Genomic DNA, 18,566 nt, shown 5'->3' on the forward strand with positions numbered 1-18,566 from the left:
ATAAATAATACGAAAAAATTCTATTTCTCAGCGAACAATATATAAAAATGAGAACATAATTTCTGAACAAACTAATGAAAATATACAGATAAGAATTATGTATTGTCTTAAAGTCAAACTGGTAAAAACAAAGGTAAATAATGACGATTAATGTGGGGGGAGTAATGTTATAATGAGTATACTCCTAGGTTGTGTGCAATAATACTGAGGTCGATGAAGAGAATGATTCAGTTCAACATTAAAATCACAAGTTGGTTTATTACAATGTGAATGGTATCCAACATATAAACTAGTAACAGTTGTCCGTATTTTGACATGAGTGCAACAAGAATAAAAAAGCGAACACATCACTCGAATACGACTCCATATCGAGTAAACTTTTGTATAATAAACCCGACATATCATCCTGGTTCAAGACTAATATAGCTATGCTTAACAGCATATTATTGTATTTTAACACGAGCTTGTTCTTTTATAAATTCAAAAATAAGGTTTAGATATAGTTCTAAGATCATACAAACAGAAAGAAGCTACGTTGCCTAGTGATATAATCGACGAGACAAAATTTTACATATTTTAAGGTTGACGTAGATAATTGACGTTTTAAAGTTCATTTGAGTTCATTTTCAAGTCGTTAGATATAGCCTTTGGATATCCGTGAGTTCTGTGACCAACATCATACATTTTGTAGCGAGACACATTGACAGTAAATAAGGACCACTTAACACGAGTATTTGGCAATTCATCCATCCTTATATGACTTTGAATCTTTCACGATAACATCTAGTATTTTCAAGACATGTTCATCCGAGGTAATGCGCTCTATTTTCTGCTCTCTGCCCTGAAAAGCAGAATAATTCGCCAACGTAAATACCTTTTCCAAATCAGCGCCGGCAGATGTGCAGAGTTCCTGACGTACTTTTTCGACGTCCATGTCACGTGCTCTGTCCATTTTTGTGAAAATAATCATCATAGGCATACCATTTCCTGCATTGTACAGAATGGAACAAGTAAAGGTTGGTAAAGCAAGAGACATGAACCTTGCATGTTTACTATTCATACTTCATTAACTAAAAAAGGCTCATTGACAAACAGCACACAACAATGTCTCCATTAGCTCACGTGTTCACTTGCGTGAGCTAACGTCGTGCGCATGTATGTCTGTCTGTCTGTCTCCCTGTCTGTCTGTTTACACGATATCTCAACAACGCCTAGACAGATTCAATTCAGATTTGGTAGGCCGATACCATATATTAATGGCGAGAAGTGATTTGATTTTGGTTGCTGAGGATTGCATATTAATTAAGTTATGAAATATCACTTTTATATAATTGTTAACTACGAAGACAGTGTTGACAGTGTCGACATATGTAAAGAAATACTGCACAAAATCGGATAAAAACTTCACTAATTACAATCCAACAACATTATGATAATACTGTGAGTGTCATATCACTTATCTGCTCATTTGCATATTTAAATAACTTTCTTAATTAGTGATAATTACACTCCAAAACTCCTACACCAGATTTGATGATGCCAGCTTCAAATATTGATTTGATAGATATCTGATTGTACTGCAAAGCATTAAGTAGTGTCAAGTAAATAAATAGCTCATTTGCATATTTAATGAAGTTTTGTAATTAATCATATAACTCCGAAATAACTGCACCAAATTTGATGAAATCTGCTGAAGATACTGATCCGATAGATATCTGACTGTGTTGTGAAGCATTTAGAAGTGTGAAGTTAATTAAGGGTTCATTTGCATATTTAATGAACTTTATTATTAGTGATATAACTCTGAAAATTATAGCATCAAATTTGATGATACCTGCTACAGATATTGATCTTATAAATATCTAATTGTCGCGTAAGCCACTGAGCAGAGTCAAATCAGTTAAGTGTGCTAATCATTTGAATATTTGATGGGCTTTGTAATTAGTGATATAACTCCGAAATTACAGCATCAAATTTAATGAATCGTGCTGCAGATATTGATCTAATAGATATCTAATTGTCCCATGAAGCATTGAACAGGTCAAGTTAATAAACAGCTCATTGGCATATTAGATGAAGTTTTGTAAATAGTAATTTAACTCCGAAAGTGCTGTTCGAAAGTTGATGAAAGCTGCTGCAGATATCGATCTGAAAGATATCTCATTGTTCTGCGATCATGAAGCGTACAACTACGTAAACCATACGAGCACGTTCAGTTCACATCTGGCTTTTTAACTTATACCTGTTCTTGTATTAACTGCCTCCCGACAATTTGCACTGCCAATTTTAACAAAAAATCCATGCAAAACCTTTAGAAATAAGATTGTACGTATTGAGAAATTAATATAATAGTATTAATGTTTGTGCGTATTGAGAAATTCACAGAATAGTATTTATGTTTTCAACTTAATATGCGCTATTGATCTTCAGGATGCAGACAGTTGTGCCCATTTTCGATGCAGACAGTTGTGCCCATTTTCGAAATAGTCTCCTCCACAAAATCGAGGAAAGGTTTCAGACCTTAGCTTTCAATGCAAATGTTTTTATTGTTTTGTAAATTGTTGTTATTTTGGACTCAAATTAAAATTAACGTCCAACAAAGTTTACTGGTTAACCTTCTATAATCGGGAATCCCTTTACAGAATAAGTGTTCGCAAACACTCCTTTATGCTATATCCTTTAAGCACTTTTAGGAATATGTATCAAAATTAAACTCGAGTATTGACATTTTCGATCATAGATTTAGTTTTCCTAAAACCTATTTTTTATATGTCTGAACTTAATCAAATTGCATAAAGCAACATTCATTATTTCAAAAAATACTTAACAGTGCTCGGCAAATATTTCTATAGTAGTGTCTTTCACTGTTAAAGTTGTGAAAAATTCACCGTCAGTAGACGTCCGAGTCATAGTCGCCGATTGATCACGTGGCATGACGTCAGAAGTGGCTAACATGTGAGAGCAATCACCTGTGAGCAATAGTCAACACATTGGGTACCAATTTCGAGAAGATCTCAGATAGTTCACTGTGGTGAATAGATGTGCGGTTTTGGGCTGCAACAACACAAACCTGGATGGTTTTAGTCTACATTTGTGCAGTCAATTTGGTGTGGATCTAGAAATATTTATTGTGTGTTGAGTTAGCGGCCATATTGGTTTCGAATATTTCCATGAGTGGGTAACTGACTAGACTAGTCCCGAATGTGTGGGCATATAAATATCAAAACAAAATAAATTGAAGGAATTTGAATAAAATCAATCGACTGTCATTTTTGTGGTGCGGTAACATTGAAGCAATGTACTCTGGTCGGCTCATGTGTCGATCGGAGGTGGGAGTTGTCAATGCAATGGCCTTGGCCAGCTGTAAATGGTGCCGCACGCCGAGACAAAAAAAGCAAAGTGGCGAGAGTAAGCCTGGCGTCTCTGGTGTTTTCATTTATGTACTGCAGGAAAGCACAGGATCGATTCCGCAGGCAGTAAGTCCTGATAAAAGTAAAATTGTGCTCTAATAACTTTTGTAAAGAACTGGGCAGGTAGATCGAAAATTTTCTAGATTTAGTGTGAAGCTGCGGATTATTTGCGTTGATCTACTTGACTGTATAGAGGCCGGCTGGTCCACGGAGAAATTTCACACTGATTGAACTTAGGCACACAATCTACGAGCACAATATTTCCGGTGGAATCATTTTCAACAGTAACACTAGACTCTCCATCACTGGCTACCCTCTAAATCAATCATTCCAAACAACATTCTATTGCAGGAGTGATTGTCACTTTCCAAATCATAGACAGAACTTGAGATAGATGCCATTCTGCAATTCGCGTAGCTTCTCCGTTCTACATTCACGAACGCCACTTATGACGTCACGGAAATGGACGCGTTCCTCACGGAGGTTTTTTCGTCAGCCATGAACATTTTTCATTCTCACAATTATTTATCAACGGGAAAAAGGAAAAACACCAACATTTAGCTTCGAAATAGTATTATTATTTATTGACGAAAATAAAAAAGCAATATTTTCTAGGTGAAATATACCGTTAATGAATTATTTTCATATATGATTTGTATGTTTATTACATTGCTTTTTGTCAATTGTATGTTTGTGAGTAAATTGTATGTATTTTCTGTTCTGCGGAACCTGTCATTGGGAATTAATTCCTTTTGATAACCCGAATTAGTGAATAAATAAGCATATAAATAAAAAACGCTATTTACGAAACATGACATAGTGGTAGACGCAAGAGACAGAATCCTTGTATGTTTGCTCTTCAAATTGAACAGAATATGATAGTAATAAGTAAGAACAAGTTTAAGTTGCTCACCGTACATTCTTTTGACGTCTGATACAATACGGATCGCTGTTTCGTCAATACAAGTAAGCACGCTCTGGATGAAAATGACACAATGAATCCTAATTTCATTGCTTTGCACGCCAAACCATTCAAGTGTTCTACGTGAAAAAGACTTCTCGTCGAAAGCCTTGCCACTTAGTATGTCCTTACAGCGCTGTACACTTTCGGGATAACCACATACAGCATAGGTGTCACACAGGTACAAGGTTTTGCCTTGATATTTGACACCATAACGCGAGCATTTCCCTGTTCCAGCCGTAAATAACGGAAACTCCTGCGCCAGAGGGGCTTTAGATCCTGTCAGTGCCTAGTTTAGGGAAAGAAAACAAATCGTTTGAATTTCAAGTGCAGACAAGTCAAACAAAATTGTACATTTGATCGATGTTAATCTTGGGCTAAAATGATCCACAGATCGAAATACTTCTTTCAAACTAGAGAAAACGATAATTTATAACGTCTGTTTGAAAATTTAGATGACCTAAATCCGCATCGATTTTACATTTATTTCCCCCATTTTCACTTCACATACAATCTGTGCATGACTCTCTAAATTTACACGTGTGAGAACTTCCTATACATTTTAGTGCTAAAGAAAAAATTAAGGTGCCGTTTCCTATCTCATAATGTCGAGATTCGAACTGAGTCTCACGTTGGAAAACTTTAACGGACTTTCAAATTTCTCACAACATCTATGCATTTGCAACGCATCCGAAACAGTGAATGTCTCTGCATTCATATGCTACAGAGTCTGATTTTATATAACTATCACCGCATTGTTATTCGATTGTGCTTTTTACTGGCAGTGTATATCGGATTATTTTTATGCAAACGCACCACTGCTTATATTATTTTCATGAATATTGTGCAGTGTTTATCTTATTCCTTTGAAACAGCAAAGTATCCCTGTAAAAGGGAAGTATAGGCCTATGAGGCTTTGATGCAATCATAAAAAAGTGTAGGCCTACATTTGACTGGTATGATGTTGATGTATCATAATGTCATAGCAATTAAGTACAATAGTAGATAGATTTCGTCCTTTTTCCTTATTTCATCACGTCATTTTGTGTTACAAACATATGTGCATATCTGGTATATAGCATTTTGCAAAAGCAATTCTAATCATTGCCGAAGTTCTTACGAAAGCAAGAGGTTTTTTGTCGCGCTCGTAGTTAGGGGAATACGAGTTGAGGTACCAGTCTGAATCTCAATGCTTTCAGTAACAAATGCTGACGCACCAAGGTGATCTTAAGCATCACTTTAGATCTTTATTACAAGATTGCAACCGTGACGTTCTGGGTCTCGAATTTGCATTACAGGTTACATTCTGTATCGCGTTATATAACTATTCTAAATTTAAATAACTGCAAAATTTTATCACCATTATACAATAAACACCATATGGAAGAAACGAGATCACACCATGGAATATCCCGTTTTCGAATGTTGTCATTCGAGTTTGAACTGATAATTAAATAAAGGAGCTATACAATCTCTTCTCTAACGATCTTGAAGCAAACCTCACACGGCTTCGAGATAACAAAGAAAGATAAATATAGATATTATGATTGTTCAGTTTCTTTTAAGTTCGCGAGTATCACTTGCATAATATCACTTAAACGCACTTGTTGATTGAAATTAAAGACTCCTATATAACCTCATCGACATACCTGATAGAATGTGTTGATTGTTGCAGATTTACCGTATCCCGCAGGTCCAAGAAATGCAATGTTTTGATCACAGATGTTGGCGCATATGCTTTCTGAATTCAGGTTAAAATGAAACACAAAGGTGTAAATATTAAGTGTTGGACTAAATGTTTGTGAAAAAAGCTAATAGTTTTGTGAATTTGCCAACATCGTGTGGAAATGAGATATTGTCTTAATGACAAGTCGTTTTTTAAATGCTGCTATATCTTTAGTATTGCAATATAAATTTCGAGCCTCCTCCTGCCACGTGGAGGTCGTTACGAAATATTTAACTTGCTAACCATAGCACGCACAATTGTTTCGGTCATTCCTCACAACTGTTACATGCTTTTCTAAGCAGTGCTCAGTGCAACATGTTAAATTTGCCTAAAGGTACGAGTGTAAAATGCTTGTTATCAGTGTGTTTCCACACTTCTCGAGAACTCTCAGGCTGTGCTTTTATCTTTCCCATATTGCTATCACCATGCCTTAAAGATGTTCTGCCAAAGTAATTCATAACACATTCCTCATGTACGTGGACAATGACGTTAATCTCACCGATGACACTTCAAATGTTAAATCCCGATCGTTTAACAATCCGGGAGGAATCTGGATCTCCCGGTACTTCATTCACAGTCTTTGCCAATTAACTTGCTAGCGCGTGAACTTTTGACTTTGAATCGTCATTTCCTTACTGAAACTCGTGAATTTGGTATTTTTTGTTATCTCGTTTCGATAATACCACTGTCGATACTATACAGCTAGAGCCCACATCAATGATCAAAGAATAAAAAAAATGTCAAAGATCTTGCAATTCGGCCAAATCGAGACTCAATCTCTGTTATTCTCTATCATAATGCAATTCTTCAAGTGCGATTTATGATGGCGAAAGAAATGTATTCTGAGACACTGAAGGCGATGATTTTTCATGAACATCGGCAGAGTAACCATTAAGGATTTGTTAAAAAAGTACTAATACTGGTGCAAAAAGTATGCGGACAGAGAGTTGGCTAAGCAGTTAAAATATCTCACCTCTCAGCTTCTTCAACTTTAAATGACTGTTTTCTTCAGATACTCTTTGATGTTGTGCATTTACTACTGTCACATCTTCTTCTGTTTGTTCCGTTCGATTGGTTGTAAACGTTTTACAATGATCGCCGATAGATTCATCTAGCAAAAATAGTTACCACAGGTTAGAATTTCATACATACATTCGTACATACATACATACATACATACACACATACATACATACATACATACATACTACATACATACATACATACATGCATGCATGCATGCATGCATGCATGCATGCATGCATGCATGCATGCATGCATGCATGCATCATGCATACATACATACATACATACATACATACATACATACATACATACATACATACATACATACATACATACATACATACATACATACATACATACATACATACATACATACATACATACATACATACATACATACATACATACATACGGACGTACGTACGCTAAGCAGGTCAAAAGTATAGGTCAAAAAATCACCTACGTACGTGCATGCGTGCGTGCGTGCATGCGCACACACATATACATACATACATACATACATACATACATACATACATACATACATACATACATACATACATACATACATACATACATACATACATACATACATACATACATACTCATCGATTAGCTGAATAATATTATTGCTTGACAATCGGTGTAGATAGCTGATATTGTATGATCCCACTTATTCGTAAGATGAATGTTGTAGAAGAGTATATAACGAGTAAGAGCGATCACGCGATACTACACGAGCCACGTCAACACCGGTCGCAAAGTCAAAGTATACGTTGATTTCATAACAAACGTTATTGAAAGGCTTATATTTCTGTTAGAAATTTAACCCACTGATAGAATCGTGATTCTTCTTCAATATGATATAAAATATACTACAATTTGCATTAAGCTGTTGTCAATTTCCTTCTTAATTCTGTCGGTAAACGAGTGACGTCATTTTGTTCGACCGTAATCATTGTGCCTCGGTTCCTGTTTCCGTAGTGCGTTTGTCTAGTATCCCTCTGGTTCATAAAAAGAGGAGTTTTCAAAGAAATATAAGAGATATGAAATGCTGGAGACTCCAACGGTGCGACAGAGAGTTAAGAATATCTTTTATGTACACTGAGGTTAACGTTACTAAATATTAGAAGGGAAGTTACCCAGCCGATTTTGTAATATTTCCTTTTTGTTTGATGGAGAAGATCGTAACAGTGCATGTTTAATTCATTTACTCTCACTTATTTTTGAGTCATAAGAGCAATTTGAGCCAGAAAATGACGTACGTTACTTGTGAGGTGACATTAACCTTTCTGAGTTCGAAACAAGGGCACTCGCAGGCTAGCACTATCGAGGGCTTCTCAGGCAGAACGAAGTCAACAATCATCGGCTACAACACGCAGTTCATAGTTCAGACATTACATAGTCCGAAAATGGGAGTAATCACCACTCTAAAAGCTAATATTTAATTACTCGTTTGTCAAGTCGGACATGGTGCTCTTGCAAATGCCACGCCCAACAAATGCCTAACGCATCTGTTGTAGGGAGTTCGTTATACCGCGGGGATCACTGGAACCAAGATTTTAGTAGTTTCGTATCACAAGGAAATTATATATAAATAAATTCGCGGGCAGATCATAAGGACTCGAAGTATCCCAAAATAGACGTAAATAATGAACGGTGATAAGACTGGTAATAACACTTTGCCTTGGTGTTTGTTTTTGATTGAAATGATCAGATATTTTACAGACTTACGTTTATTTCATTCAAGCACGAAGTGCAATATTTCATCCACATTGCCGGCTTGAAATTAAACCTTACTCACTTGATCGCATTTTATCAACATATTTGCTACGATTCCTGATGATTTTCTTAGCGACAAATGGGCGCAACTTGAACTTCTCCCCGACCAATTCCTCCAGTTTTATGTCTAGAAGGTCATCACCGCTGACTCGGTTCGCCCGAAAAATTTCAATGGTGGTGTTGTTAATCTCGATGGCTTTAAGCCAATCACACACTTCGTCAACCCCACGGTTCACGGAAGCTGAAACACATAAAAATTTGAGAATGATGTTCCTAACAGAAGCCCTGCTCATGAATCGCAATGAAATGACAAAGAGCGTCTTTTCTGGTTCATGGCCGTAAACATGTTGGGGAAACTCTTCAAAAGGATACAACCCACCGAACGGCAAAAAAGAATATTAAGCAAAGGGTAAAAGTTACTAGAAAAAACTTACGCTGGCCTGAGTTGGCAGTGGATACCTTGCCAAATTTTCGCACTCCAAGGGAAGCAAGTTCTTCATCAAGAACAACGGCGGACTCTTTTAAGTTCTTTGAATCATGAAAATCATAACAACGTTTGTCTTCTACAAGGGGTATTATCCAACCATCTGAAAGAGGAAATATCAAAAGGCTCAATTGTCAATATCAAAATTGAAGTTATTTTCATAAGTTAATGTATGACATATTTCAGGTAAAGAAATGTCCATTGTAGATGATGATCATTATGGATAAAGTCTCGACGGACGAGCGAGTGAGTACTTGGTTTTCCATTCTCTGTGAAATTTTGAGGGGGAAAACTTAGTTTGATCCCCTGAGATGAAATCAGAGAATAATAGAATCGAGCACCCCTAAAGACCTGGGATCAGATTTCTCACACTCGTTGGGGATATTTTGTCTCGGCTGGTGTGAGACAAAATATCACTGACTCATATGACAAATCTTATTCCTGGTCCCTGGTGTGTGAGATTCTTTTTCTCACGTGACCACAAAATGCGTTAAATTCACACTGGAAACATTGAATGTCTAACTGTATCAGCAATTATAACACGCCAGACGCTCATTCTGTGTGACGATTTGCAAGAATATGTTACGTGACGATAAAATAGATACGTTTATAACACACCTCATCCACAGTCTCTGTTCTAATTCGCCAATTGAAAGTCATGTGGGATGCGTTCTTTTTGTGCTGATCCACGTTAACGATCACTGCATGAAAATCAAATAATACATACTGTATTTGCATGGATTATTGCCTGTATTTTAGCTGAAGAGTGCATATACAGATGAATACAGTCAATAATCCATTGCTTGTATTCAGCAAGCCTGTATTCATGTGGATTCATGTGAATTCACGTATATTATTCTATAATACAGGTAACTCATTAGTGTGAATTTATCTGTATTATTGCGTTTTCATGCAGTGGATGTCATCAGGCATCATATGCATTTGTTGGAACTGTTGCCTGTCAGGCATAAGTTTCGAAAAATGATGCCCGCTGACGTCAAAAATGACATTGGCGCATGCGCAAGTCGGAATTAAACAAAGATGTCATCTGCGGCCGATCAAAATGAGAAGAGTCGAGAAATTTCTAGGTTTATCCGATCATTATCCGATCATTATTAGTCTGGAATACAGAATGCACCGCAAGTCCGAGTACGGCTCGTTTGCACTTCTCTCCAGAGGGTTCGGTTATTATACACATGTTACAACGGAAAGCACAAACAAATGAGTCCCTGCACGACGAGTTTCGACTTACGTCAGTGGTCAGACGTAATACTCTTGCAAAGATGTCAACATTAAAAACTGTTCGATTAAATCCCTCCAAAAAGTGGTCCGATTACAGTGTTAAATATGTTAAATCCCTCGACTGGCTTAAACTCCTTCAAAACCTCGCACTTAACTAGACTTTATCAAAGCAAAGAATAAATCGCTTAACTAGCCCAGTGAATAATTTTGTTCATCAGAAAAGCTACGTCCATCAAAGGTATTAGCTGTCAGAACAGCTCGGTCAAATCCCCACCCTAAGAATACGGTGGTTTCAATCGGGTTCGAACTCACATCATTCACCAGCCAGTCAATACCTTGCTAAGTCGTTGCATTTTTTCTGACTTGGATGTGCCTAATAATTTCAAAAGTTAACAGTATTCCTTCATCTTAACTAGTATTTACTACAATGAGATACTTGTGTTCGGCTCATCCTGACATTAAAAGTGATCTCTGACCATCTCCACCTTTTGATCTCGATCTATCATGAAAAACTTGTTCTGAAATTACATTAATGTTTTGCAAAATATAGTAAGTGTTATCATCGTTAACAAAAAGGGCCTGGTTTCAAAAGACATTATCGATTATATTGCTTGATCACTGCACTGGGTTCACGCAAATAAAGATTCTAAGAATTCCTTCGAGGAAAAAAGCACAACAATTTTAAACGGAAACCCATAGTTCAAGTGCAACAATTATGCAACCTTTGATTTTTTTCGGTCTGTAATGGAAAGTGATGTAGTCATCGCAATACAGAAACTCACCAAGTTTGACATCCTTGTCAAGTTTCAGAGGTATAATGATTTTTCGACGGCTGTCGGCGTAACTCGCTTCTCTATTACAGTTGACAGAGTCCTTGTAGGCTTTGGTCACACACAACAATACTGCACTTGAGTTATCGACGTTTTCAGTCATCGCTCTGGCATTACTACCTGAAAATGTCATTCGCATTAATAAACCGTAATACAGGTATTCATTTTTTCAAGCAGATTCTTTGAAATTTAAAATTTCATCTTTGAATGTGCTTTATTTTTCACAGTCTTGCAATAATAAACCATTTCCATGGACGACTGCAGCAACAATGGGGTCCATGTGTTTAAGGGCGTGCCTGGTCGCACGGTATTCGGACTCTTAAATTTTTACATTACTTTTCTGTCCTCTTTGGGGTTCATTTTCATTGTCTTTGAGTAAATAATGTTTTTACTGCTTGTTTGGGGGATTTTAGGAAAATCGGAACACAGACTGATCCAGCGGTCTTGTCACCACCAGGCCTAGGAAAAACACCGTCTCAACCGTGTCTGTTTCATTCTAACACTCCACATTCGACAGTTAGCCTTTGCACATTTTCAACTGTTAATTTAGCTAACACTTTATTGACTTTGGGCATTCAACATTAGGCAGAATCTGCCAGAGGGTTAAGTAAATACCATGGCAGGGATAGTCGATGGGAAACTGCGTGGAGCAAGCAATTTTCAACGATCTTCTGGATAATGGTATACACCATTGGCCCATGAACAACATTATTTCGTAATTTTCTCGCAAGTCAATTTCTTAACGCTGTCAACACACCTTCCCCATTATGCAGTTCCATCCGTATGCAATATCCTCTCTCTTCCAGTGCCTCCTTAATGACTTTAACCTCTTTCAGGCTTTCCCAGTGATACGATATCACGATGTACTGTTTGTCTTCCAGTGACATCTTTGCTTGTCTTGAAACCAGTGAATTCTGAAAAAGAATTGCTTTCTTAGATGACTTTGGTCTAAGACACGTCCACATGATTTCAACTTTAAATTATATTTAATTTTGATCCGATTCAAAATCAGAAAATGCAAAACTTGGTCACCTGGCAAAGACATCGTGGTCGAAACCATTGCATCCCCACTCAGTAAAAAGAGTGGTTCAATAACGGAGCTCAGTTATCACAATTTTGCTCACTGAGTTCATGAAACACTTGCACACACATACTAGCTATGGTACGTACTTAAACAAAGAAACGAATACTCGGCTAAACTCAGTACTGGATATCCTTCTTTCTTTGCACATGTGAAGAGGCCAGTAATATCAATTAATCGGATACCATCTTTGTCTAAACTGTGGTATCCCTAAAAATTGATGTCAAAAATTGATACATTTGAATTTCAGAACAAAGAGAAAGTCCTTGTAAAACACTAGTTAAGTCATTCAAAGCAGTTGTCAGTCATCTTTGCACTCCAGGCTTTCTTTTGAACTATTACCAGAAACTTACACATTTCGTGTTGACTTTTCATAGTTTAATTGATTCATTTTTGATTAATGCTTTAGGGCGTAACTGAAATTTTGGTATCTAAAGTAGCATTCCATTACACAGAAATATCAATAAAAGCTTTCGACCACTTCATATCTGTATGAAGACACTCATTTCTGCACTTCTCGAATTCGGATGCCGATGTTAAAGTTTACTTAACACTAGATCTGTATAGTCAGGTTTCTTCAAATTAAGACCAGGAAAGCAATTATAAATGACGAGATATCAAAAACGGAAGCTGTGGAGTACAACAAAATTCATACGGGGTCCAATAACTTAGAGTGTTATTGTGACAGCTATATCTTCCCTGATGAGATAATGATGACCATGTTTTAAGGTTTCCTACGTCGCAACGATATAGAGGTGCTAGATGCGTACTTCTGAGCACTGGTCTCAGAAGTATGCATGTTATCACAGTGTGAAGGCGCCTATTCGATGTGCGTTATATGCCTTACCTTATAACAGGTCACCATTCTCAAATTAAAAGGTTTTCATGTGTAATTATGAGTGCTATAAGGTCAGAGGTTCAACTTTGTGTACATTAGTCCTGAAATGATAACATGTGTGGAATGTTCTCGTTTAAAACGTTCTGACGTATTTTCTGTTCCCATGAAACCAAATGTGGACAGACGCAAAGTCACAAGAAGTCATCAGTCTATGATCACCCATAGCGATAACAAAATAAATCATCTACTTGACTTTCGACAGATTAACCTGAGACATAACAATGTGTGCTAATCCTGACCTTGATGGATCTTTGATCCTTAACGATCTCAATCTGGAAACTAATTGATTTTATAGGCGTTGATAATTCGGCCTAAAATTAGTCTGATGAAGTGCTCACGAAATCAACATCAGGGCAACTGGTAATTCTACACAAATTCAAAAGGATGCAAATCACACCTTTTTTGGCTGCATCTTTTATGATTTGCTTGGCCATACTCGCCAAATGGTATGTGAGTACGAAAGGAATGTGGCATAGGAACTTTAACAGGCAGTTATATCTTTTTCTCACCTGCGCATGTTGACGAAATGCACTTGTTCATTGAATTTCAACATTAAAATTTCGCCAATATATACGTTCCATCCCCTCCCCATTTTAAACCTCGTTGCTCACGAAAAATTATTCGAGATTCGGTATTGCCGGAAAGGGTATCAAACAGCAATAGACCTTTGCCCAATTTCATATTTACTAAAACGCTTACAGTGATAGCTTGTAAAGATACACTAGCTAAGACCAATTGATCAATTGTTGATCATTAACCCTCGTACAGATCCTAACAACACGTTGTTAAAAACATATGTGCCCTTCTGCTTTAAACTGGTACACCAAAATACCTGTAAGCCTTCGTCCTTCTCTTAAATATCCATGCTTTTTTATTATTCGAATAATCTTATGGAACATAAACGTTACAATCGCGCATGAATATGTTGGGGATTCGCTAGACAGGTTGATCTTGGTATGCAGTTTACTTCAAAATCATTCACATACGTCAGGAAAACAAGATTAGACGTACAATATATTATGCTGCAACTCATACCTGTGCGAACCACCAATATTGAAGATTATAGTACATTACCTTCCAAATGGCTGATTTACTTACACTACAAGAACCTGGTAGCAGCTGCAAGCCAGTAGGTTAATAGCCTAAAGTTATGAACTACGTCGTCGACGTATCTTGTACGCTGATGACATTGTGAGCACTCCGGTGATCTGCCAACAAGTAGGCTGCCAACAACGGAGACAAATTAAAATTCTGCGCATGCGTATACGATGAAGTCACTCCTATTTAGACAAAGTTCCATCCACGCATGCAGGTAAATGTGCCATGCCTGGCCTGAAGACCATAGTACGATACAGATAAATGTTGTTCCCCGGTTTACTTTAGCTTGCAGTCCTAGTGTGATCCTAAGTAAGAAAACCTGACCATGTTTAATGAGCGATCGATCTCCAGCGATTCCTTGGCCCCAATCGCCCGTCTTTGAACTTGAAGTGCACGAAATCTGCGCCGGGGCCCAGCAATGGCGCAGTGTAGATAACGTATACTACTTTACGTGTTCAATCCCTCCAGCGAAACAGAAAAAACGCTTGAAATCTAAACTAGTTGCTGGCATAGAGTTAATGCGTATACTAGGTCCATTGTATTGGGTTTTTTTCAAAAGGTTAGCATTTTTTGGATTTCTTTTGTGCGTTATTTTTTGTTTTGGTTTGTTTTCGCATAAACCATGTGAACATAAATCAGCGTTTAGGAAAAACATGACAGCTGGGGAAAACCCTTAGGCTGAATAATATCCTTAGGAACATCAAGACATAAAAATTTGAAGCTCGACGTTTCAGACGGTCAGGACGTTTCTAGGTTTACTTGATACTGCTGAAGGATGCCTTATGAATCTTCTTGGTAGCGCCGTTGACGTCAATCAATATTTTATCAACATCGTAAATCTTAGGGTTGCATTCATAAATACTGGTGAGGGGTTGGGAAAATTAAGTGGTGGATTTAAAAATTCTGGGATAGTAGAGGGGGAGGACTTGAAAACTTTGCTCTGCGTATAAGGGGAGACCTGAAAATATTTTGGTTCCCATTACTTTTTTAACATTTTCAGATTCAGTAGTAGTTTGGTAGGTTATTCAATGAAAAGCCATCCCATGGTCCGAATGTTAGTAATAATTAAGCAAAATCTATAACGGACTGATGTACGATTTTGTTGATCTTGATCAAAAGCACGAGTTCGAATTCTTAGACTACCAAACTCAATCAATGAGAAGCAACGACCCATAAAAGATGCATTAGTGAAGGCAAGACTTCAAAAACAAACAAACAAACAAATATCAAGGACGCAATGATAGCGTCTGCAACACAGGCAACAACAAAGTGAAATAAAGATATTTTAGCAATACCGTTAGAAATGTAACGTGTAGAGCAATCAAACACGAACCAAAAACACATAAACTCAAGCGACTGATGAAGGAACATCTCAGGGTCTCGAAACGAAAGCGTCAAAGGATCACCACTTTTCCTTTGTTTTACAGCTACTGGCCTGCAACTACCTAAGGGAATTATCACCGTCGTTGTATACCAGCAGTGACAGAGATAGCTCTGACTCTGATGAAGTTGAAGAAGAGTTTGGGTCATATGACGCTGATGACAGTGAAACATTCTTGTAAACAAGATCAGGCCGGAGAGCAACATATGGAAGACCAGGAGACTTGACACTTTTTAATTAAAAATGGCCGAAATGGACAATGGGAGAATCACTGTTCACAAAAACATGTTTACTAGGGTACACAATCTGCCAATATCACACCTAAATTTTAGAAATTAAAAGTGTTATTTGTTGGAACATTTCAGCCTTTCAGTATTGTCAATTTTGTAAAACTTTTATAAGTAGCATCTAGGTTATATATGTCTTTTAACTATTTCTAAAAAAATTCTTCGATAGGTCACCATGGTCAATTTTTCACTATTTGGCAAAGTGTTGCCAGGAATTCACAATTTGCATACCCCCTCATGATCGTCGTCTTGGGTTCTCTCCCATTGACCTAACCAGATGTGGATGAACTCGTCGGCATAGACTAAAAATCCCAAGTCTACGGATGCGTTTAAAGAATACACAATTTAAGAACTTCCTCTGGAAATATGGCTCAACAAATCGCTGACAACATTTCTATAACCACTACAGAATATCTATTTGTCCATGAAATCGAGATAGTGTCAAAAACTGCTAGCAGTACAAGGAAATACGAATTTATTTTCCTGCGCGTACACACCTTACAAGTATATGGGTTTATGATAGTTTTGGGGACTTGGTATCATTCTGATAAGATAGGGTATTTGAAATACTTTTGAGGGTATTGAGGGGGCTCTGAAAGAAATATAGTTTTTACTATAACCCAAACGGGATTCGAACCCCCACACACTCACGGCAACATCGCCTAGCTGCTAGGCCTCACACAAAACCAGTCGGCCACCGTTTTCAACCCAAAAAGAGTTGGTCACAGTAACCGACTTAGATGTTACAATTCTGTGCGCGACCGAGCAACACAGTGTGCGTGGAGCAGACGACACACAGACACAGTACAAACACATATAGTAATCGGAAAAGCACGAAGCTTTTTACTGAGCTATCAGACAGACTCGGGGACAAGTAAATATCCACTAGCAGAAACTGTCCACTCAGGTTAAAGAAATATAGTTTTTATTTTAAGAAAATAAGATTTCAATTACGATTCCTTCAGACCCCCGCCCCCACCATCATTTGTGAACGCAGCCTAAATGACTATACACAACGGTGAAACCCGCTTATGAAAGCACCCTAAATAAAATACACCATCATCTCAAAGCCAGGTGCAAAAATGAGAGGGACCTGGGATTGACGACTAGTTTAGCTACTGTCTGTGGTGTGGGTAGGGCGGATGTGCATTGAGAATGACCCTGTCTAAGGAGTCTGTAAGAAACGGTTGTGATCGCTAGCAACATTATCTTACTGTAACTACATTCTTTTACTGTAATGATCCTTTTGCCCTCAAACACGCTGGGTCTGACATAAATAGAACCTCCTTTTTAATATATTATTGATTGTTTTCATTGTGTTTGTGTCCGATGCATGGCAACGAGTATACGTGGGTGCTCCATGAGCTCTACAGTTTGTGGAAGGGTCGCCATCAGAAATTGCTTGGTTGTTGAACCACGTTTTAAGGGTAAGTTTGGATTTGACCAAATAGTTTAAACTGTAATGTTTTCGTTGAGTGACTGGATTTCGTACTTTGTGAGTTTGAAGCGATAGAGAATTTACCGACTTTTCATATTCGTTGCACTTATATCAAGGCAATAATTGCAAACTCTAACATAGGACAAAACAGACAAGAGCTTGCCAGGTGGAAATTCCACAAGTGCTCAGTTTATCTGTGCGTCAACAAGCATTACGTACGCAATGGTTCGTCAGCCCCGACAGCAATATATACTGGTACACTGCACGGATGACTAAAAGAGAGACAGACAGACAGACAGACAGAGACAGAGAGACAGATAGAGAGACAGACAGACAGACAGACAGACAGAGACAGACAGACAGAGAGACAGACAGACAGACAGAGACAGATTGACAGAGACACAGACAGGCAGACAGATAAGAGACAGACAGAGACGACAGAGACAGAGAGAATAAGTAGGCAGAGACTGGTAGAGAGACTTTGACGGAGAAACAGACACAATCAAAGGAGAGATAAAGATGAGAGGGAGACAGACAGACGCATAAACTAACATACTAAGATACAGACAAAAAAGTGTTCAGCTACACACGCAGGGGTATAGTAAGAAAATGCCCCATGAATAACTGCACCGTAAGAGTCGATGTTCGTTTTGTATCGCTAATAAATACACCGATGGCGACCGTTTGATACTATAGCTAATCCTGCATACGGAATATTCCTACCTGCCGGAAGTAATTCACTAGTGGGTAACATAACCATAGTTTGTTGAATGTGCTTTTCGAGCGAGGGTAAGAAATTGAAATCATTGTATTTAATATTTCCGAAACTCTATGCGTTCCAGGTGATTTCAGAATTCAAAATTGAAGAAATGAACGGTTTCGCTCATTTAGTTTTTGCTGAGTCATTACGGTCAAAATTCGA

At 37.7% G+C, this 18,566-nt stretch overlaps 1 protein-coding gene across 1 annotated transcript; it reads right to left on the reverse strand.

The window, feature by feature from the left end:
* Positions 1-226: 226 nt before the first annotated feature.
* LOC139129567 (uncharacterized) lies at positions 227-14,642 on the reverse strand. Its single transcript, XM_070695212.1, has 9 exons — positions 14,515-14,642; positions 12,219-12,375; positions 11,414-11,581; positions 9,340-9,492; positions 8,928-9,146; positions 7,071-7,208; positions 6,021-6,112; positions 4,324-4,660; positions 227-987 (listed from the first exon to the last, which is right to left on the reverse strand). The coding sequence occupies exons 2-9, from the start codon at positions 12,346-12,348 to the stop codon at positions 743-745; spliced, it is 1,482 nt and encodes a 493-aa protein (XP_070551313.1). The 5' UTR covers positions 12,349-12,375; positions 14,515-14,642; the 3' UTR covers positions 227-742.
* Positions 14,643-18,566: the final 3,924 nt, after the last annotated feature.

This window comes from Ptychodera flava, chromosome 3, assembly GCF_041260155.1.
Source record: "Ptychodera flava strain L36383 chromosome 3, AS_Pfla_20210202, whole genome shotgun sequence".
NCBI classification, from domain to species: domain Eukaryota; kingdom Metazoa; phylum Hemichordata; class Enteropneusta; family Ptychoderidae; genus Ptychodera; species Ptychodera flava.

Coding starts and splice junctions, on each gene's coding strand:
- LOC139129567 (XM_070695212.1), bottom strand. CDS start 12,348: ATGTCACTGGAAGACAAACAGTACATCGTGATATCGTATCACTGGGAA. Junction 9,147..9,339: donor CACTGCCAACTCAGGCCAGC/GTAAGTTTTTTC, acceptor TATGTGTTTCAG/CTTCCGTGAACCGTGGGGTT. Junction 7,209..8,927: donor TGTTGATAAAATGCGATCAA/GTGAGTAAGGTT, acceptor TATTTTTGCTAG/ATGAATCTATCGGCGATCAT.